The sequence below is a fragment of the Hetaerina americana genome, unplaced genomic scaffold (genome assembly GCF_022747635.1).
Source record: "Hetaerina americana unplaced genomic scaffold, ioHetAmer1.1.p SCAF_8, whole genome shotgun sequence".
Lineage (NCBI taxonomy): Eukaryota > Metazoa > Arthropoda > Insecta > Odonata > Calopterygidae > Hetaerina > Hetaerina americana.
In genome coordinates this window covers 68,895,961-68,918,923 of record NW_027287427.1, presented here as the reverse complement: position 1 = coordinate 68,918,923, position 22,963 = coordinate 68,895,961, and the positions used below count along the sequence as shown (strand labels likewise).

The window sequence follows — 22,963 nt, the reverse complement described above, 5'->3', positions numbered from 1 at the left end:
TCTTTGCTAGTGCTTGCCAGCTTCCAAAATGGAGTTTTTCAATTCTAATCCTAAGGCTTTTCCAATTATACTGTATCTATTTCTCATATGTTCTTTGCATTAATTAAAGCTGATGATATGCTTCAGGTAAAATCAAAAGGATTTCCAAATAAAATAATTTTATAGTAAACATTATGCATTTGATAAAATAGTACATTTTCACTCACTGTCACAAAAGGAATGCGAATCTACAGCATTATATAGAAAATAAGGGGTAATTAATATGCTGAAAATATTTAGGTGCTGCATCAATTCTCTACTCAAAGAGGAATAAAATATATTTTAGTGTGACCCCAAAAATTCGTCAATTGATTGATCCGTAGATAAGCTCAAAACAGACCATTCATTGACTTCCTATTCAATTGCACTACATATAAGATCCTAAAGCACCATGGCTAATCCCAGGAGAACAGGTATATGGAATACACAGATGTGTAAAACCTTACTTAAAAGTTAAAAAAATTTGTATAAGGGATGTAAATCATGGGAAATTAAGCTAAAGTAACAAATAAAAGATCATTATCTTTATATGTTGCAGAAATGCAAAAACTAATACAATCACCCCATAGGCAAACTTGATTTAGCCAAAAAGAAAAATAATGAAAGCTTTGGAAGGAATAAAACATAACTACAGCCCTTATATCTTCTGAAATTTATGGAATCTATTCCAAATGCTGATTTAAAAAACAGTATTTTATCTGTGATGAGGGAAATCGCCTTCATTAATTCCCAGAACCTGTATGGCTTATAAGGAACTATGAAGAGGGAATGATAATGAGTTATAACGAAAGCAAGAAAATCTATAATGCAAATATGTTGGGCCACTAGAGTTAAAAACTGTTTCTGTACCACTGCTATCTGTAGTCATTCACAAGAAATGATATAAAACTACTTGTCATCCTTTCATTGTTTTTACCAGAGGTTTTACATTGATTTTCATAGTCTAGAACATTTATGAAATCTTGAAACCAATCCTGTCACAATGTGATCATGGAGATTTCTGACAAAAATGGTATTGTCACAATAGAGCCAGGCTGTTGAAGATTTCCTACTTTCTCAATGAAAAAACCTGTTAACTATGGTTTAGTAATTCTTTTAAGTTTTTGTCAATAATCTTGTTATAATATGTAGATTTTGCATGTCACACAAGTATTTTTCAAAATTTAGTAATAAATACATGAGGCTCAGTTTTCGGGAGACCCAGCATTGGTATTATTGGTCTGTCGTTATTAACTCATTATTTATATTCAGGTGAAATTCATGGGTTCCCAAGTAACGCGAATTCATGTGTATGTAGTTTCTTTAAAAATGCAAGCCAGGTATGCATAGGTGGCTATCAAAAATGACTAATTTGACCATATTAGATTTGAACTAGGTTAAACAAAAAATATTTGGTCCGTAATGAATCACACCGCTAATCCATCTCCTTCCAAAGTAAATTTTCTGGTGTCTTACTACTTACACGTTATCATAAGAAAAGGGATAACTTAATAGGTGGTGATACTGAAGAATCATTTCTTAGAAGGATGCAGTATGCAGTCATACTCAGGATTATAAGCGCATCTAGGTAAATGAATGCTATGTAAAAATTTTTAGATGTGCTACTTCTTATATTTGATAAGTGTCCTTTGCAAGTGACGGAGTGCAATGTGCTGTCGTGGCATTTTTACAAGGTCATTCTTTTAGATATATAAATATTATTCTATGCGCAAAAATGTATAGGTAAAACAATATTTAATTTATGAAATGGTATGAAATCACATTTTCTTAAGCTGTGATCCTGGGGGTGAGCTTGACCGTTGCCAATCAAATTGTTAATCGTTTGTTGTTGTTGTTTTGGAGACATTTCCTGGAGGCAAACTGAAAGGTTGCTTCCCTATCACATTCTCAAGTCTTAATAACCTTGATATAGTAAGTGACATCAAGCGACTGTTTAATCAGAAGTAATGAACTCCACGTGAAAAGTCTCTTCTGGTCCAAAGAAAAAACTACATTGGCTTATTGTTGCTTTAACCCTCCTCACCTTTTGCTATGGGAAAGTTGAATGTTTCGGCTGCGTGGGCTGCTTTCTAATTTCTGGTGAACTTGAGATAATCTTTTGTTTGTCATGATGATATGTGATAGGAAGCTGGAGGTTTGCAGCTTGCTTTTTGAGTTTAGTAGTAACATCAAGATGCTGCTATATTTGGGCAAAACTCAAAGAGTCTGAGCAAAATCCTTGCTGCATTTCACATAAATTTGTGGCATATTCCAAAATTGATTATCATTTCAAACAAAACAAATTGTGTAATTCATAAAATACTTAAGTTTGTGTTAAAAATTACTCATGTAGTGCTACTAGCACTGAAAGCCAGATCCTGTTCCCAGCACACTACTCCATCGCGCAATTGTTGCTGGAACCAACCTCTCATCTTGGAGCTAAGGTCCAGAAATCAATTCATTTACCACACTACATTCATAGCTTAACTGGTCACATGAACTGTATTCATATCTTAAAGTTAATTCACTTCTCGTGATAGGAATCTGAATGAAGTTTATTGCTCCTAAGCTAATGATTTACTTGTCCTTGTTTTTTTTGTTTTCATAATGAAACCCTGAGTTAAAAAAATGAGAGTAGAACCTTATATATTTTAACTTGAATGTACCAAAATTGAGTGCATTGAAATTCATAAAAGCAAGATTTTTTAATTATGTTCTTTTTAATCATGTAGCATGTGTAGTTTCTGGTATTTCAGGTTTACTTTCCCTTGGGCAGAAATTCTTAAATTCATTATATCTTCATGCATAAAAAATATTTTTCCTCAAAGCTAGGTGTGGAATACATTAGTGGATAAAACACCGAGTAAGTAACTTCAACACCTTTGATTGGAATTAAACATGCTTGAATGCATTGTTACATATTAATGGCAGCTCAAATGATAATGCTCTTCTTAATGGATCCTTAGTTATGAACTGAATTGTGCTATTTGCGATTCCACTATTCTTAGGGATGTATTAGTCAAAGTGCAGGCTGTGTACTCATGTAAAATGAACATGATACCCTCCAAAAGTTCACATCATATTGTAAAATCATCTCTAATCCCTATCCATTAAACCCATTCAAGTCTTGGGCAATTACACACTTAATTAATCTTTACATCAGCCATTTTTAAGTTTTTGTAATGGGTTATGTATTGTATGAAATTCTTAATTTCCATTTTTAGTGAAGGGAAATGATTTATATTTTCAAAGTGAGATACAAAGCACATAATTAATCCTAACCCTGAAGTCTTGATACTAAAAAGATCATCAACTGAAGCTTTATGTACCAGTGAAGTAATGTGACTTAACATGGTAAACTTCTGTTTTGCCTCCAAAGGAAGTATATAGAGAGAATTATATGAGTTTTTAACCAATGTTTTGGTTATTGTTGTTTTAATGAAGTGGAGCAATGCGAGGAAGAGGAAAAGGAAATATAACATTGTCATTTTTATTGAAGCTCCTAATTTAACTGACTTTCAGACCATTGGGGTTCATTTATCAACTTTGTGTTCTTTTTCTGGAAAAATATTATTATCATCCTTAAGAATTTCACTCTTAAGTTCTTAAAGTTATCCATATTAACAGCTCTCCATGCATTAAATTTGGTTGATCTTTTTGTCCTGAGTGGATTTTGGGAAAGTTGCCAAAGTGTTATGTTATTTGCTTTCTTCTGGTTGTATCATGAATTGGTGAACTGAATGTGCAAGCCTTTTTATTAGTCCTGTAAACCACCTAAAAACTGCAGTAATACAAGCATGTTCATTCATTACAATTTGTGGGTCTCAGCATATAAATTACTTTTCATACTATTATTGCATGAGATGCCAGAATTAATATTTTTGATTTTAACACTCACTCAAATGATTTTAATGTAAGCATTCAAATACCTAGTAGAAATTGTCAATGATTTTGACATTACATGTGTTTCCTTAATCAAGTAATGTGATTTTTCAGAAACAATTTGAAATAAATTTTACAAATCGAGCACTAATTACTGTCTCTAAAATATTTATAACTGGAAAAATTTGCCATTTGTGTTTCATTTTTATGATATAATGTTGAATGTCTGGAAATCAATTTTGTTTGTGTGCTTGAAAAAATAATGGGACAAATTATTTTTTGAAATTAACAAAATTTTAGTGAACATTTTATATCATATTGAAGCAAAAAATAATTGGGTTTTGTAGAGGCCATTCTGAAACCCAGTATGCTGACACTGAAGTGGAGGAACTTTTGACAATGCTGAGAGAGACCGAGAATTTGGAAGAGCAAGGAGATATTCTTCAATATCTGGTAGACACCCAGGGACTTAGTTTTGATACTGGTATGTATATGTACAAGAATATCCTGAAAACCATACATTGGTACACGATAAAGTGTAAAAGAAGGGGGAAGAGGAATAAATCAATGGGAGCAATAGAGTTTGCAGTGGATATCTCTTACCCTTAAGAGTGCCATGCCTAATTGCTTGATTTCATGTCAAAATTGCCAGGCTATTTAAATGAGAAATGCAGTGATAAAAAAATGTTGTTGAACATTTTTTTAGAACTGCATTTCTCTCTTCTCTTGATCATATGACTAAGATTCTTATTTATCCATATATTACATGTTGCCTATATACAGAACCCTGCCTTCCCCTTCAGGTATACCACTTCATGGAGGCAACCTGTCGATAGGTATTATTGGGTATTTGGTAGATGATTAATTATACGTTAGCTTTTCATGAAAATGGAATGTAGCATTTTTGTTTATTTCTTATTGACTCCCATCAATGACAGACACAGGAACTGCATAAAATATAGATGACTGACCAATGGAATTAAACACCTGAGACATTTTTAAAACTTGGGAGGTCAAAAAAAAGTATTCAAGGTAAAGAAAATATGGATGAGGTCGACTATGGTTGGAACTTTGTTTAGTATTAAAAGGTACATAATTTGCCATGCCTGAATATTACCATTTTATAGAATTGCGAGAATTGAATCAGAATTGACCAATATGTGCACATGCCTTTGTGCATTGATATTACGCTTGTTCCCAAGTTCACTAATTCTTTGTCGGTGCATCACAATTTTTAGCACTAGTAAAAAATTTTCCAAGTTTTCCTAACTTGATAGCTATAATTACATTGAAACCATCAGCATAGTATTAACTGGATGATTATCGTGTAATTACAGGAATTGTTGGTGAAGGAGGAAAACCTGTTACAGTGAAGGATCTGCTTAAAATACTTTATGAGAAAGCATGCCAGCAAAAACTGTGGGGACTTGTCAGGCATTCAGCAGGTGATGTTTTCAGAGGCATTTTTTGATAGAATTAGTCATTGTTTGCATGGTCATTATTGTTTTGATTGGGAAATATGTGTGTTTACATATCTTGAGAATTAAGTGTATTATTTTTATTATTATTTTTACAAAGAAACGAGTTCATTTAATTGATTATTTATTTTAGGTTATAATTATGATTATTTTGACCAGTTATTAAGTAACATTAAGGCTGCAATACTTTATTGCTGTGCAACCAAATTAAATTTTCCATGAAGTGCTAATTTTTAAGCTGAATAATTTCTTTTTGTCAATAAAAGAAAGGTTATTCATGCGGTTCTACTGTTTTTGTAATTTGAATTGATATTTCATATTAAATTTTGCCTTTCAGTTCTTAAATTGCATGGCATTAGTTTTCTTTTTGGTTTACAGCAGCAGAAAAAACTTAATTTTTCTATAATCATAACTCAGTTTTTAAGTAAACACTGTGAGAATCGGAGTATGTTTGTTCATGGATATCAGGAAAACTGTCCTGAATGCCATTTTTATTTTGCAAAAATTAAGATAAAAAATTTACAAGCTTTAGCTCCTATTTTTAAGGATTTTTAATGGACTTTGGAGTACAATTGCAAGACAGCATGCACACACACACTTTTGTGCATGGATTATACAGCCATGTGGTGCTTACAGTATACATGTTTTTATTTTATTACCTTTTGCATTCCGATTTTTTTCAATTACAGCAATCTGCCGGGTAATATCCAACTCTTTTCTATGTACTCTACAGGTATGCTTGGTAAGCGTGTAGAAGATTTAGCCAAAGCAGTGACAGATTTATTAGTTCGTCAGAAACAAGTCACAGTAGGTATGCCTCCAATGCATGAGCATGCCATCACTGCTCCTTTACCTGAAGCTGATCTGCGAGCATTGATTCATGGTGCTTATGGTGATGATGAAAGTACAGCAATGTTAACACAGGTACGTTATTAGCACCCTAAATATTATCTGTATTCTTAAATGACTGATTAATAAACTTTCATTTCATTTTATGTTTTTCTTTATCAAAATGAAAATGAGAACTATATGAATAAAGTTCCAATTTTTTTAGGCATTGTAATTCTTATTTTTTCTAAAAATGTTGATTTTTTAATATGTATTATCCAATTAAATACACTAACTTTTAAACGTTAATGCAAGCTAATAATTAGTCAATAGTATAGCAGTAATGTTTCAGCTTAAGATCTAGTTTGATTTAAATCTCCCAACAGATAATGGGCCATCTCTGCGAATTCATCGTAATAAATTTAATATTTTCAATATTCCATGGCGTATAAACAATTTAATATTCCACAATAATATAAAATTTCAATATTCCATGGCATACAGGGTTCGTCCGGAAAATAAGTGTACTGATTTTTTCCTGCCGCTCCAGGCGCGCCCAGCACCGCTCTGACGGGCTGCGATTGGAGGGGGGTATGTTGGCAAGCGACGCTGAAAAAGGCAGTCGGCTCTGAGCTGTGGTGTAGTGAGGAGCTCTGTTAACGCGAACCTCAACGCTCGACCCACGTCACGGAACGCGATGCCGAAATTTTTGGAGCAGCGTTATTCCATCAAATTTGCGGTAAAACTTGGGAAATCGTCTACCGAAACTGTCGGTATGATTAACCAGGCTTACGGAGAGTCAGCCATGTCCAGAAACATGATCTTTCGGTGGCACAAGATGTTTGTGGAGGACAGACAAGAGGTCGACGACGAACCACGGCCTTGACGCCCATCAACGACACTCACCGACGAAAATGTGCGAAAAGTTCGCGATGTACTGAACTCTGATCGTCGTCTTAGTGTTCGGATGATAGCAGAGCAGTGTAATGTTCCAAAAACAATAGTGCACGAGATTATTAGCTTCGAAAACGAGTCGCCCGCGTCCGGCCAGCGATCAAAAACATCTGGCGGCTGCATCACGACAATGCGCCGTCTCACACCGCGCTTGTCGTGTCGGACTTCTTGGCCAAGCACGGCGTGGCAACGCTGCCGCACCCGCCCTACAGCCCGGACTTGGCACCACCGGACTTCTTTCTGTTCCCGAAGATAAAGAAGAGTTTGAAAGGAACGCGATACGGGACTTTGGACGCCGTCAAAGAGGCCGTGACGACGTGTCTTCGAGAGGTTCCCGATGATGCCTTCGCGGGAGCGTTCCAGGAATGGGAACGCCGCTGGAACAAGTGTATCGACTCACAAGCGTCCTATTTTGAGGAATATTAGCTTAAGATATGTAAAAGTGTAATAATTTTTTTTTCCTGAGCTCAGTACACTTATTTTCCGGACGAACCCTGTATAAACAATTTACTTCGATTATTTTTTGCTTTTACAAATTGAGTTCACATTCCCATTTGATTCCATGGTAGAAGGAAAGGTGAACATGATCCATAATCCTAAACAATTTATACATCATTTTCTTTGAATAAACCTATTACATAATTTTTTTTGGGCAAGGAATACACTATCATATTTTACAATAATTTTTGTGCCAATAGCTGTTTCACTAAATGAGCATTTTGCTTTATGAGTGTTTCACTTTATGAGAAAGATCGCGGAATGGATTATGCTCCTCTAGAAGGTTCCATTGTATCCAATACTGAAATGGGAATGACACCTTTGTGAAACAGTTAGGTTTCATCAGGTGATGACTGGTCATTGTGATAGCATTCCTCTGCACAAGGATATCAAGTATGGACATTTGTTCCTCGTACTTCTGTGAGAGTCTGTAATGTTTTTTTCCAAGCAAGGTTTGATTTTGCTGTGATCTCATGCAAGTATGGAGAGTTTAATTGTTTGAATCAAATAAGTTGTTCATGATAAAATCTAACCCACCCAAAAAATACCTCAATCACTGATAAAATATTAATTCTATTTAATAACCTTTTCATTTTATTTAATCTTTGAAATATTCAACCCTAATGGTAATATACTATGATGGTACTTTGTTATGAATTGCTTTTTATAAATAAGTAAATGAATTTCTTTTATTTTATGCCTTTCTGCTGTACTCACACTAAATGCTTTACCTTTTTTTCAGGAATTACTTGTCTACTTAGCTATGTTCATTCGCACCGAACCTCAACTCTTTCATGAGATGTTGCGTTTACGGATTGGATTAATAATTCAGGTAAAACAAATATAAATTTGGATGAAGTCGATGATAGCTGTTCATTATATTTACTGTTTATAATAGAAAGAATAAACCAGATTGTCATAAGACGAAATGGAGAGATGATTGATTTTATGCATAACATCTGCTAAGTATCTAAAAATTACTTTTAATTGATCAGGCTCTGTAATCCCTATTCATGTATAGAAGAAAGTAAACACTTATACCATTGCATTCAGGTCAATGTCAGGTTTTAAATACATTGTAAAACTTAAATAGCTTATAGTTATGTAAGTTAAATATCTCCTTTCATTCACCGAAAAGTATGAATTTTATTGATTTATTTGTAAATAAAATTATATAAGTGAATTTTTAATGGGTATTGATGTGAAATAAAAAAATAGTGAATTCTAGATGGTAGTTGTCTGCATGCAAAACAACTATTTAATTGTAGGGCTTTAGCACAATTTGCATGAGTTTTGGTATGGTAAGGGTGATAGAATATTGTATTGTTTTACTTTCCCCTTAATGCTGTTAAATGAAAGTTTGAACTTCCATTTTACCGGACCACACTACTTTGGCATTGGAATAAGAATACAAGTAACTGGGAGGCATATTTGCACCATAAAAAAATTGAATCAGCAGTACTGCAACTTCAGAAATATGTGCAAAATGGTCTCTTATATCCATGGTTAATTTAAGCAAATCACTGAAAACCTCAGTCTCCAAAGGTTGTGACATTTCTTAACTTATTGGCCCCAAAAGGCACCAGAAAATTAACTGTGAATGGCATGATCCTCGTGGCTGTCTCCAGTAAGGAATTGATTTTTTCCTAAAAATCCACAAGAATGTCTAAATATAGAGTGCCTGTATCTGAGACTGTAGTCTGTGAGTTGAATCCTGGTGAGGGATTAAATCTTCCTGCAAATATCCACTCAAGAATTTAATGTCCAAATCCAAAATATTTGTTGTTTTTCCATTTATTGCTTAGGATTTTCCTTGTGTTTTGTTCTTCTCTTACTGTTATCATAAGAATAAATGACATGAGTCTGTTCGTATATTGTAATGATACCCTATGTTGTGGTAATATTTTTACAGGTTATGGCCACAGAGTTGTCACGGTCTTTAAAGTGTACTGGAGAAGAAGCTTCAGAACACCTACTGAATCTCTCCCCATTTGAAATGAAGAATCTCCTTCATCACATCATGAGTGGAAAGGAATTCGCTCTTAGTAGTGGTAAAGTACTAGTTGATCATAGATAAATCTCACCTTTACTTGAGCTTGTTTATTAAGTAATAATCATTCAATATGGTAACAATCAGTAAGCTCATTGCATGTTACATTTGAGGATTTTGTCTCTTACTGTGATTTCATTGTGGCATAAACTGTAAGAATACATTTTAAAGATGAATATATTCATGTTGAATTTTGATGTGCGTTGTCAAGTTTATGAAGTATTTTGGAAAGTTATTTATGAACAAAATTTTATGCATTTTGTTGTAAAATATAGTTGAAGCATTCATTTTATGTTATTGTATGTACAATTATAAGTTTCCATGATATTTGGTATAAATATTAATATTATCAATCATCAGTGGTATTTGCTTCTGTAAGAGTGTTCAATCTGTTGTTTGCATAAAACTTTGCAGTGCATTTTTTTAATGCTGTTACAGCTGCTGGTCTGCCCTTTAGAGTTAAACGTTAGATTTTCCCTGAAAAATAGTTCGTCTTCCCCAGTCAAAAATGATTTCCTTCCTTTTTCCAGTCACCTAACACTTTCTTCTGTTACCTCCTTAACTATCCTGCAATATCATAATTTCTCCTTCCAATTTTTCTCTCTTCTTTGAATCTCCTCCCAATATTCTGTCTTTCCTCTCCTATTACTATTTCTACATAGGTTATTTTTCTTCCTTATCGAATCACATTTCTTACAACCCAAGCTGATTTTCATTCTTCAGGTACAAAGTCGCCAAACCTTGCAATACTATTCCACACCACCTTAAAGTCTTGAAATATTTGCATTGCAATGCCTCTTTCAAAACCCAGCAATCAGCCTCTCCTTTTTAAATGCCTCTTGAGCTAATGAAATTCTTCCCCTAAAGTTCCAAGCTTACTTGTGCTGCCAGAATCATATACAGGATCTGAAATAAGCATCTGTCTTCATAATTTCTGTTCCAATATTCCTTCAATACAGCATTTTTGCCCACTCTAATCTCCTGAATGCCTTCTCGAATCCATTAGACAAACGGATACATCTTAATTAATCTTATTTTTGTAGCATTACATTACCAGTTTAATTATTCCTACTGGACAGCTATTTATTGCACTTTATCTTTTGCAGTTGGCCGTGGAAATTTCTCGATTATTAGTAGTAAATCAAGTAAAGTGAGTAAGGTGAGTGATCTTTTTCCAAATGATTGGTCTTTTCACACAAATCACATGCACATGTTAAATTTACCAGTGTATATGAAATTTCTTAAATATTTTGTGTGAAGGCTTCAGTGGTGCGAGGGCAACAGTTTTGCTAGCATTTCAGTTGCAGTCTTCAACCTGCATATACCAGCTTGAATGTCAGCAAAATTTGTCCATGGAAACAGCCGTACCCATGAAACCTGAGAGTATAAAGCCTTCATAATTTGTAAAATACACTTGAAATAATGGTATTTCATTTTATTTTGCTTTACCAGTCATGTGATTTGTGGGACCTCTTAATATATTCAGTCCAATTTTGTAATTCTTACTATGGGTGCTAGTCTAATAGCACATACGTTAGGTGAATAGCTAGTGTGATGCTGTAATTAGATTTGGAAATTTCAAAAGAGAAATTTTACTCAGACAACTTAGCACACGTAGTGATGTCTGGCATTTGTGTTTGGTGCTGATGCCCACCTAAACATTCCTTTGCAGCCTATCTGGTTGCTCATTCTCACCAAAGTGATTCTCCTTCTGCTCAAGTTTTACTGGTTTGGGTGTGATGCGGTCAATTGGCATGATCCCCATTATTGTTCCTAGTCATCAGATGGAGTCCAAACTTACTTCTTGCAGGTTGTTTTATAAGATTCCAAATTTTATGTTGTGTTATGCATATTGTGCTGTTATTTGCTTCTGACGGAGGATGTGTACTGTAGAGACCATTGATAATTGACCGATGATGTGCGCTGTGGAGATAATAGTTAGATAATTAACTCCATGAGAACTCAACTATTAAAATTTGTTTTACAAAAATATTCAGGTAAAATGAAACTTTATCCATAGGTGTCACAGCTCCGATGCTGAAAATTACATTTAATTCTATTTATTATCTCATGAGAATAGCATTGCCAATGGTATATGTCAATGGCCATTCTGAGTAACAAACTATGAAATCAGTAGAGAGTAGTCCACTCCGACATGAATTTGTTAGTGATTTCTTTATTTTAGTGTAAGTTCGATGAAAAGTTCTTTGTTGCTGTGGTCCGTGCCATTGTAATGGAATTAGAGGAAACATAGTAAGAAAAATATTGTAGATATATATGGAAAAAAATCTGAGATATACTATTTTGAAATATTAATGCAAATCTCAAATCGCAAGGGCTAGAGACCTGAAAATTTTTGAGTCTCTTATGTTCCTCTGTTTTGCAAACTAACTTCCAGCCAATGGAAAATCCACTTTTTTCGAACATGTATTCATGTAGTGAATATTACAGGGGCTTCATGCCAAAAGGGCATACAATTTAGCATTCGATATCTCACACTAATTATCTTTTGGTTGACTGACAATAACTGTTGCTGTATGAAATATTTATGAAGAATGAATCAGAGAAGCATTTGGTTTAAATCAATGATTGGGGAAAAATTGTCATGCCTCTACTCAGCTCCATTTTCAGAAATTATTATTTTCTTTTCTCCAATAATATGCTAAGGCATAAATCCAAATGTAAACGGCTATGTTGTTAGGAAAAATAAATATTAAACTACCTTATGTGTGAAATAGAAAACCAGTCTTTGAATAAAAATATCCATGATTAACCCCAAGCAATATTTAAAAAAATGGAGACAGTTCTGTATGCTAAATTACAGGATTCTTGATTATAATAATTAATAACTTGATTCATCATTAATTATTTAACAGATCATTGAATACTACTTGCAAGTTCTGACTTGGCCTTTTGCCTCTGATTGTTGAGTGAACAATATGTATGGTATTACAACAGGAAAAAATTTAATTTGTATTATTATTTACTATATTTTTAACATTTCTATTAATTCACAGAGAAGTCAGATAGGTAGCCTTTTAGGAGTAGGTAAAGGAGCAGAAGAAACCGAGACAATTGGAGAAGGAGGAGAGCGACAAGGACAGTGGCTCAGGCGGAGACGGTTGGATGGGGCTCTGAATCGTGTACCAAGGGGATTTTATCCCCGAGTTTGGAATGTCCTGGAAAGAGTAAGTACAAAGCTATCTTAAATTTATCTTGGCTTGCTGAAAAAGCCTCCAGCGCAGCTTCTTACTGGATTTCTTTCCCATCTTTCAAAATATGAATTGAATATTTTTTTCTGGGCTTACAATATATAATATGCTCATCTAAGAGAGAATCTTCAGAAATAAATTAATCAAGTAGTATGAGTTGTGAATTGCCTTATTTATGCTAAATGCTGTCTTTTTGTTTCTTGCAAATTATTAGGCATTTATATGGATAAGGGAATTTCAGGACTGTTCAGCAATAAATTCAATTTTTAGTGTGCCACAAATTGCACCCCATGCTAAATGTAGCCTCTCTCTCTATTGTTAAATCTCATAGACCTTCCCCCCTCAATTTTAAAACTAATAAACTTGTTAGGTAGTGGCTTATAATTTTTCTCTGAGTTGCACATACAGCTGCAATGCAGCAACTTACGTTGGTAGATAATACATAGAGGCTAAGCCTTCAGTGATGCTTATGAGCAGTATCATGGCTTGAGCATGCCATACTGGACACTACTGTCCTTAAGCATTTAAATGGTAGATAAAATGGTGATGGATATAATTTAAAATTAATCTGATGAATTGTATGCTGGCCTATTTTCCCATAGTTGTCTTAAGATGTTTCCTACTTATGATAGTAATTATTCAACTATTGTTTATGTGTGCATCACCTTTATGAAAAAAGACTCAAAACTCCTCAGATGTAGCAACTTTAAAATGAACTGTTAGTTAATTCAGTGAAATGAATATCATTGGATGTTCCTTACTATTATAATTTAGTTTAATAAAAAATGGTCATTGACTATTATGAGCTTACACATAATTTTATTTTGAGGTAAGAGATGGTTCCTGATACTTAAAAAAAGTCTGTAGGTTAATGTGTTGCCTCTCTGTTAATTGTTATCAAAATAGTGAGCAGTCTTTAAATAAGGAAGGAAATTGTGTGTTTCTAAAATTTGAGTTTTGAGCAATTCTGGCAATGGAGGCCAATCTCAAAGAACTGTGGGAAATCCTTCAACATTTACTCTTACTGAGTCTGCCACTAATTTGCATTAAAATGCATCGATTTCAAAGTGTAAAAATCATTTACCTTGACCGGGGTTCCTACCCGGACCCCTCAGCACCTGACCCCTGGTACCTGTTTTTGCCAATTAATTTCGGCTGTGATCCCAATGCACACGACTGTGAATACTTGTAAAACTATATGTACAGTATTTCATCAATACATCTTGTTCCTTTAAAAGCTCCTGGAATTTTAAATTGTCTAGGGACCTGCTTTGGTAGCTTAATTGGTATAAGTACTCAGAAGACTGATATTGAGTGATCCAGGTTCAAATTATGGTCCAAGTGAATGATTTTTACTCTTTGTAATTGATGTACTTTAATGGATACAAAGAGTTACAGACTAAGTTTAATGGATAAAATAATGATCTCCCATCTCTTTTTTTCTAGCTCAGAAGACTCAATGAATAACCTTAAGAGTTTCTTTCTTTGAGTTAATCCAATCTACATCACATTATATTCTAGAGACAAATGCAGTCATTTTTGTCTTTTAATAACTTCGCAAAGGTTTTCTAAAGAAGTACGTCAGAATGGTTAATGTTACACATGAAAATACTAAATCCTTAGATTGCAGATTTGGTCCAGAAAATTGGTTTTCTGTTTTATTTTCCGAACAAGCCACAAATCATAGCTCCTGATATTTTATGCACTGTGTTCTTTCCATGCTGTTTCCACTTCATATGTCTGTCTACTGTCATATAAGTTATATGTGAACACCACTTTTCAAATTCCATTTTTCCCCTCACACTGCCCCTTAGGTACTTCATCAACATCTGAATCACTAGATACATTTTTGATCTTTTATTCTCATATACAAGTATAGATTATAGCATATAACTTCATCTCTAAAGAGTTTCATGCTTCTAATGTCGTCATGATATCATATGCTCTGTAGACTCTTTAACAACTGAAAAATGCTGATAAAATAAAAAAGGCACTCAAATTAAGCAAAATTCAAAAGTTTAGTGCCCTTGCCAACCTGTGATAAATGACTAATTACAATTAGTGGTTCAGCAGGGGAAAATAGGGGAAAATTAAATCATTACAAGATTTTAAAAGGGAAATGATGCAGTTGGTCATCACTTTGGCCAAATTGGTGTGCCATTTTTATGAAACTACACCTCTGCCCAACCAGCACACCTTGTTGATTGGGGCAGGTAGAACAGAATAGTTGACCAATATAAGGAGCAGAGTGGGGGTAGCCCTCTGAAATTCATCTCTGATATTAATGAACTTTGGCAAATCAGGATATGGATATTAAAAGTCTGCTGCCAAGTAAATTTTCAATGGACTTCTTAGAATAAATGGGGTAAATATAGTTTTAAATGTCAGAAAAAGGATAGAACTTGAAAATTGGGGAGGAATGGATACAAGATTATTTTTTGTTGAAATAGTATTTTGAGTGTCATTGTGTAGTTGTCATTGTTAAGCGAAATGGTTAAGTGCAAATTTCTTCAAATGTATTTGTAATTTAATTTTTTAAATGTATTTTTTCTGTTATAGATTAAATCTCTATTCTAATTATTGCAAGGAAAGTTGGAGTAAATATATGTCATAATATGAGAAAACTTCTGTGTATAATAATTTTAAAATCTCTACCTTTTTATTTAACTAATTCTTAATTTGTATGAAATGCAGAAAATTATAAATTTGATCAACTTGAAAATGTTTTAAACAAATGACAATCATTCAGATTACTGTTAGTATTATGAAGCTGTCTAACAAATAATATTGAATAAGTCTAGTCCTATAGTCTGTCCATTCTTGATATAATGAGCTTAAGGAAATAATTTTCTCAGCTAAGCATTTTCTTTCTCTTACATAGAATCTCTTCAATTATCTGAGAATATAGAATGAGATGCTGAAGTAGAAAGATGCTGAATTATATTTCTTGCTTATAAACCTGAAAATCAGATGTTATTGCAGCTTGAATAGATTAGAAATATTGAAATGCAAATAAATTATCATGTTTCATGGTTTTCAGTGTCAAGGATTAGCCATAGAAGGTAGACTATTGCCTCAGAACCTCATACAAGAGGTAAGTATACTCAAAACATGTCATTTAAAACTTGGACTTGAAATTTAAGATGCCTAGTCTTAATCACTTTCTAATGGAATTGGTAAGTTGGAAAATCCATGGCAGCCAACTAACTTTCTTGATCTGAATTATTAATATAGTTTATTGCTGATTTTTCAATTCAATACTCTTCTTTTCAATATTAATAAAATATCAGAATAACAAACATTTTAAATGATTAAATTACCTAATGTTGAAGCATTTATACTGTCAGTTTCATAATTTAAGAAGATTTAAAAAAAATCAAAGCTGTATAGGATAGGTGTTTAAATAATTAGCAACTCATAAGTGTTTCACCTGCAGATGACTCCTGGCGAGTTGAAATTTGCTCTTGCTGTTGAGGCTGTTCTCAATACCATCCCTCAACCTGAGTACCGGCAGCTCATTGTAGAGGCCTTGATGGTTTTGACAATAGTAGATGAGCACAATGCAGCTACACAACTTGGCAGTGGAATACTCCCTGTGGAACAATTGGTTCATCATGCCAATCGTATATTCCTGGATGATCAGGTACATATGTGCTAGGGACCTATGCATCACTAATCATGCTTAAATAGTTATACCCTTTTAATGTTCAGTTATCATAAGCACAATTTTTCCTCTCTTGTTCATTTAACATCCTCAGTTATCTGAACTGACCCATAGAAGGCTAGAGAATATGGTACCAACTTGAAACAATTTGAAAATTAAGTGGTAAAACTGCATAGTATTAGAAATATAATTTAACCAGTAAAGAATATTCAAAGAAAGAAGCTACAGATTTAACTTAAGTCAGCAATGTAAATTAAATAGTCACTCATTTTTCTATAGAGTACATATGTAAAATATTTGGCTATCTTTTGAAAAATCTTTGTTTTTACATTTCATTTCCTTTTTAGGAATTCATTATAACAATGAATCATTAATCTTTTGAGCCAAAATAAAAGTTTGCATCTAATAAAATTTGTTGTCTCAGGCGTAACTTTGTGGAATTTGCATAACATATTGAAATGTAATGAAATAATTGACTTTGTAATTCCACACACTTTATTTAAAAACACACGACCCAGGTTTCGACGTTGAACGTCATCATCAGGTGGTCCTCATAGAAGCACGCTGGCTATATATACCTTCTGATCATAGGAGGGGGGGGTTGGTCAGAGAGGGAGGTCGGAGGGGTAAAAAGGTTACAATGTAGCTGGGAAGAAAAGAGAATTACATTTTTGATTTAGAAGAGTGGTAGGTCTAGGAGTGGGGAGTGGGAGGGATACAAAATTTCGTTGGCAAGATCATCTTTCCAACGGACACATTTCAAAATTTCTAACTGCTCCAAAGCATCGAGCCTTTGACCTTTTTCTTCAAAATGAATAATTTTTGTCACAAAGTCACTTTTGTGATCACTTTCGATGAGGTGTTTTGCAAAGAGGGATGTTATGTTCTTATTTTTTACACATGTTTGGTGTTCTTTAATCCTTTCTTTAAATTTCCGTCCTGTTTGTCCAATATACTTTGTGCTACAATCCGAGCACTTTAACTCATACACTCCACTCCTCTCGTTTTCGGGGACTTTGTCTTTAGTGTGAGAGATCAGGTTCTTAAGGCATGAACGACTGTAAAAGGCACATTTAATTTTTTCTTTAGGTAAACTTTTAATTACTTTTTGAGAAATAGTCCCAAGATATAGTATTCTCCGCCATTTGGCAGTGGGATCTTTTACATGTTCGGGGTTGTAAATGTGGCTTAAGGCTATTTTTGTAAGTTTATTCCGGTAAAGTTTATTTATTAGATCTTCTGAATACCCATTGTTTACTGCTAACGTTTTAATTACATTAAGTTCCTTATTTACATTGAATTTTGACATAGGGATAGCGGTCAAACGGTGGATCATTGCATGAAATGCCGAAAACTTTTGGGTGAAGCAATGCCTTGAAGAGGAATTAATTAATTGGTCTGTATACATTTCTTTCCTAAAAATGGAATACTGTAACCCATCTTTGTCTTTAGAAATGGATAGGTCGAGGAAATTCAGGGAACCTTTTTCCTCTTTTTCACACGTGAATTGTACATTAGAATTGATAGAATTTAGATGTGCTAGAAACTGATCTAGTTGCCTATCAGAACCTGTCCACACACAGAAGACATCGTCTACATATCTTAACCAACAAAATACATTATTAATGACAGGGTAGGCTGAGGAGAACAAAACTTTTTCAAAATTGTCCATATACATATCGGCCAGGAGTGGGGACAAGGGCGAGCCCATGGCTAAACCATTGGGTTGTTGGAAATAGGTACCATTAAAAATGAAATAATTTTGGGAAACACACGTCTTAAGTAATGCACAAAGTTCACTTATAACTGGAACTGGGATGGATTTCCGGATGAGGATGTCTTCGGCAAGGTTCACCGCTTCCATGGGTGGCACGTTGGTGAAAAGGTTGCGTACATCAAAGGAAACAAGCATGCACTTTTTCGGGATGACCTTTTTCATAAGTTTGTTCACAAGGTCCAAGGAATTCACTACACCATATTCCGTGGAAAATTTGGAAACCTCCCTGAAGAGTACATTAAGCCTTTTCGCTAGTATGTGGTTGGGAGCTGACATATTTGATACTACAGGCCTGATCGGAATCCCATTTTTATGAACTTTAGGTAGCCCGAAAAACCGTGGTGCTGAGGGATTCATTTGCACTAGTTTCAACATTTCACAACTTTTGAATAACGTGTTACAAGATTTAATCACTTTCTTAATTTCTTGTTGAAACTTGGGGGTTGGGTCTGAATGAAGTACTTCAATGTTATTGTCCCTGATGAAGTCTTCGCATTTCGTGATGTAGGTATTTCGTTCTAATACAACCACTGCGCTCCCTTTGTCTGCTTTCTGGATGATCAAATTTTTCTCTGTCACTGAATGTTTAATGGACTTTAAGGCCTCGTACTCGGTAGAATCATTATCAAAGTATAGCCACTCGATCCAATGAAGTTTATGGGACAATTCCACGTATAAAAGTAGTAGATAATGGGATATAGCGTCTCGTTTAACATACCATTCGTGTAACTCCCTTTTAAGCCAGGCTTAAACTTGGAGTAAAAAAGATGAAGTATTCCTTTTTGGAAAATTTCTATTGAACTAAGTTTTCACTTGAATTGCAATTAAAGTTCACTGAGTTAAGATGATACTGAGCTAGAAACAGGAAAAGAATATGTTCCCAATATGGCAAATACAATCAAGGTTATGAAGTATGGATATATGTGGGTGGTCTGAAAAGTATCCAAACCTTGGCCGGGAAAATATATTACAAAATTATATTGCAGAAAATATGATAGAATTGAGACCCTAATCCGTTACAAAGTACCTCCACAAATTTTGCCCACAATTCACTCCTCTTCTGAAAGGCTTCTTTTGGAATGGTGTTCATCTCCACCATTTGCATTATCTCTTTCCTACTCTCAGAACACGATCCTTTCCATGACATTTTCAATTTTGGAAACAACCAGAAGTCATAAGGGGCCATGTCTGAAGAGTAGGGAGGTTGGTTAATGGCTGGAATGACATGTTTCATCAAAAAATCTGAATCAGGTGCAATGACTGAGCTGGAGCATTGTCATGATCTAACTGCCAGTTTTTCATCACCCAAAGGTTTGGTCTTTGCACCAAACTGTATTGCGAAGTTGGTGGAGAACTTGTTGATAGTACTCTTTTGTCACTGTTTGGCCGTCAGGTGCATATTTGTGCTGCACAATTCCACGGGTATCAAAGAAAGCAGCATCACCTTGATTTTGCTTCATGCCTGGCACCCTTTTTTTGGTCTTGGGGATTCGGGATGCTTCAATTGCTACGACTGTGCTTTTGTTTCCAGGTTATACCTGCGCACCCATGACTTTTCTCCTGTTATTATGATTCTCAGGAACTCGGGATCAGTATTGGTAGAGTCCAGGAGGTCCTGTGCGACCGCAGGATGGGGTCTTTCTGTTCCGCTGACAGCAGCTTGGGCACAAATTTCATTGCCACTTTACCCATGTTTAAATCTTCACGGAAAATTGCATTTGCAGAATCTTAACCGTGTAACGGTAACGAGGGTGAAAAAACACCCCTGAGTGGTTGAAATCTTGTGTCAAATAAAAAAATTTTTCTCTCATCCGATAAACTTTGAAGAAAAAAATCTTTGTGTCACATGATTCCCGGCCTCGGTGGCGGCAGGGTAACATCCTCGCCTGCTAGTCCAAAGGTCGCGGGTTCGATTCCCGCCTAGGTGGATTTCCCTCCATCTAGGGCTTGGTTGTATGTGATTGTCTTCAATATAATGTCTGTAATGTAGGGTTAGGTGGAAGAGGAGACTAATAGTCTCAACCTCGCCCAATTAAGTCGATAAATAAATAAATGATTCTACATTAAAAAAACAAAAAAAATGAGCCCCCATAGGACTATCATAATCATAATGGGTGTGAGATATGAATTTTTGAAAATTGTCACCAGAATAGGGTGAAAAAAATAGCATCAGTTTAGGGGTAAACTTATCCTAACCTCTGCAATCTCTCGTATGGTCAAACGATGATCTAGCATTACCAGGTTTTCCACCCTCTCAGCAACAGCTGAAATCCTCCAGCTGTGGCCTCCCAAAATGCTTGACTCTCTCCACTGATATGTGCCCATTTTAAATTGGTTGAACCACTCCTTAATTTGTGTTACCCCATAGCATCATTATTAAACACTTGCTAAATCTTAGAAATTGTTTCACTTTGAGAATCACCGAGCTTTCAACAAAAAATTATGCGATATCTTTGCTCAAATTGTTCAGACATCCTGAGAAAAATCGAAAAGCAGTGAACACCTTAAGACAGCACCTTACTCAGTGGCCATCAGGCAGCAACTGGCTCACTTGAAGGTGGAGGAAAAATTCAAGCCTTTGGCATATGATAGCATTAAGCTCTCTTCTTCCCTAAATGCACAATGGTACCAACCTAGAATCAGTACTGTACACAGGAAAAATTCAAGGTCGGGTACAATTTTGATAGGCCTCATATGCCCTAGTTTATAAAGTGTTACAGAAGCAAACAAAGTGTTAAATCTCATGTGAAGCTTGGCTGAGATATGTCGGGAAATGAAAAAAAAGTGTTAACAAATAGGTATCTGGGAGAAATCTTTCAAAGAGGTTATCAACTCCACAATAATTTTTGTGAAACAATAAAACTTTACAATTTTACTATGTTTTAATTTAACATAATAATGATGGTGATGTTTATCAGTTCCTAAAAGACAAGTTCGAGATATTCAATGAACATGTCACATTGATTGCAAATATTTGTATGGAAGTTTACAGCCTATATATTTATGTTATCTGATCAAATGTAAAAGAAAATGTTATCTAAGCAAGATCCATGTACATAACTATGAAACAAGCAATAGACATAAGCTAAACATTTCATATTCTTGTTTGGCTACAAATCATGTCCCTCTCAGTGATATTCATAAGCATCAGCTTCTGCATGTAACAACAAAATTTCAGCATTCAAAATCAAAATTTTTTATTCGCTATCAACCAAGCCATTTTACTATGTCAATATATTTCTTGAAGCTGGCACTAATGACATGGTATTCAAGTAAAATTAATTTAATGTGTGTAGAAATGTACACTTAGTTTTGTCTTGTTTATTATTTATGATGATATCTACGTTGGTATGTAAGCTACTAATGATAAATTAAGATTATAATTATGATTCTTGAGATATATTTCTTAGTTTGGCAAACTGCATTGATATTTTCAGATGAGGGTTGATGGGGATGCCACATTATGCTGTGCCAAGCCACGAGAATGTCGGGAAACAACTGCTTCAGGAGGTCTGCTCTGCGGTGGTGCTGCATACGTTTGTCAGCATTTCTATGACAGTGCACCAAGTGGAAGCTTTGGTACAATGACATATTTGATGAGAGCTGTCGCTACCTGTCTCAAAGATTGCTTTCCTCGTGAAGGTGAAGTTGATTGCTCTGTGAGCTGAAATGTGAAGAATTTTGTGCCATATTTTGATCGTGTAGTTAGACAAATCACTCCAATCTGGTGCATGTAGTTTCATTTGATTTAATGCCATAATGGCCGTTATGCTCTCTAAATAGGTCCTATCTTTGTGGGCTAGTTATTTTTGCTTTTTTTTTTAATTGTGTAAATATGTACATCATTTACCGTTACCTTTATTTTATAGTGATGCCCTTGATTTTCCCAACTCCTGCTAATACGTATTTTTCATGGTAATTAAAAAAAATATAGTTTTCAAAGGGAACATGCATTATTGGTAATCATTATTTTGCTGCTGTGTAGAATGCATTTGTTTTTTACATTGTTTCTTTTGTGGGTATTCTTCTGTCAAAATAACTCTTCTAAAAAGAATGAACTTTTGTCATTTTTACAAGTCATGATGTGCATGATGAACTCATATCAGACTTTTTACTGGACTAGAGAAGCATTATAAAATCAACAGTTAACCCTATGAAGTATTATGTATTTCTTTTTATGGTGTAGTCATAATTATTTTGCATTTATGTGATTAGCAGGTGCACATAAGAACCTTTTGGGCTAATTGTAATAAAAATTTGGGAAATTCCAATATACTGCTTTGTGAGTGATTTACTCAATCAAGAGTAGTATGGAATTGATTTTTATCATTCTCATCATGTTTGTTTCCTCAAAATTGGATTAAATTTTGGAGTGTTTATTATGAAAAGACAATTCAAGGAGTGTGTGCTGTTTTATGAATTATTTATTTCATAACCTGATTACTCTTGACTAATTAGTAAAATTGCTATGGTCTGTTAATCTTTGGAAAATGTAATATTTTATGAATCAATTAAAACTCTAAATTATGTTATTTTTGTTTCCTTAGCGTAATGAAGTGGTATTTACATTCCCTGAACTTAGCATCCCTTCCATTCTTAAAT

At 34.4% G+C, this 22,963-nt stretch overlaps 1 protein-coding gene across 3 annotated transcripts in view; it reads left to right on the top strand.

Annotated features, from left to right (window-relative positions):
* The window catches only part of LOC139698067 (probable phosphorylase b kinase regulatory subunit alpha), a 66,344-nt gene extending 43,454 nt beyond the window's left edge, over positions 1–22,890 (top strand). For all 3 annotated transcript variants that reach the window (XM_071596950.1, XM_071596948.1, XM_071596949.1), the window contains exons 17-26: positions 4,248–4,384; positions 5,238–5,345; positions 6,112–6,302; positions 8,401–8,490; positions 9,571–9,709; positions 10,815–10,867; positions 12,726–12,896; positions 15,961–16,014; positions 16,357–16,563; positions 21,799–22,890. In XM_071596950.1, the coding sequence (XP_071453051.1) occupies positions 4,248–4,384; positions 5,238–5,345; positions 6,112–6,302; positions 8,401–8,490; positions 9,571–9,709; positions 10,815–10,867; positions 12,726–12,896; positions 15,961–16,014; positions 16,357–16,563; positions 21,799–22,029 (1,381 nt within the window). In that variant the 3' untranslated portion in view covers positions 22,030–22,890. The remainder of the gene's footprint in view (positions 1–4,247; positions 4,385–5,237; positions 5,346–6,111; positions 6,303–8,400; positions 8,491–9,570; positions 9,710–10,814; positions 10,868–12,725; positions 12,897–15,960; positions 16,015–16,356; positions 16,564–21,798) is intronic.
* The last annotated feature ends 73 nt before the right edge of the window (positions 22,891–22,963 follow it).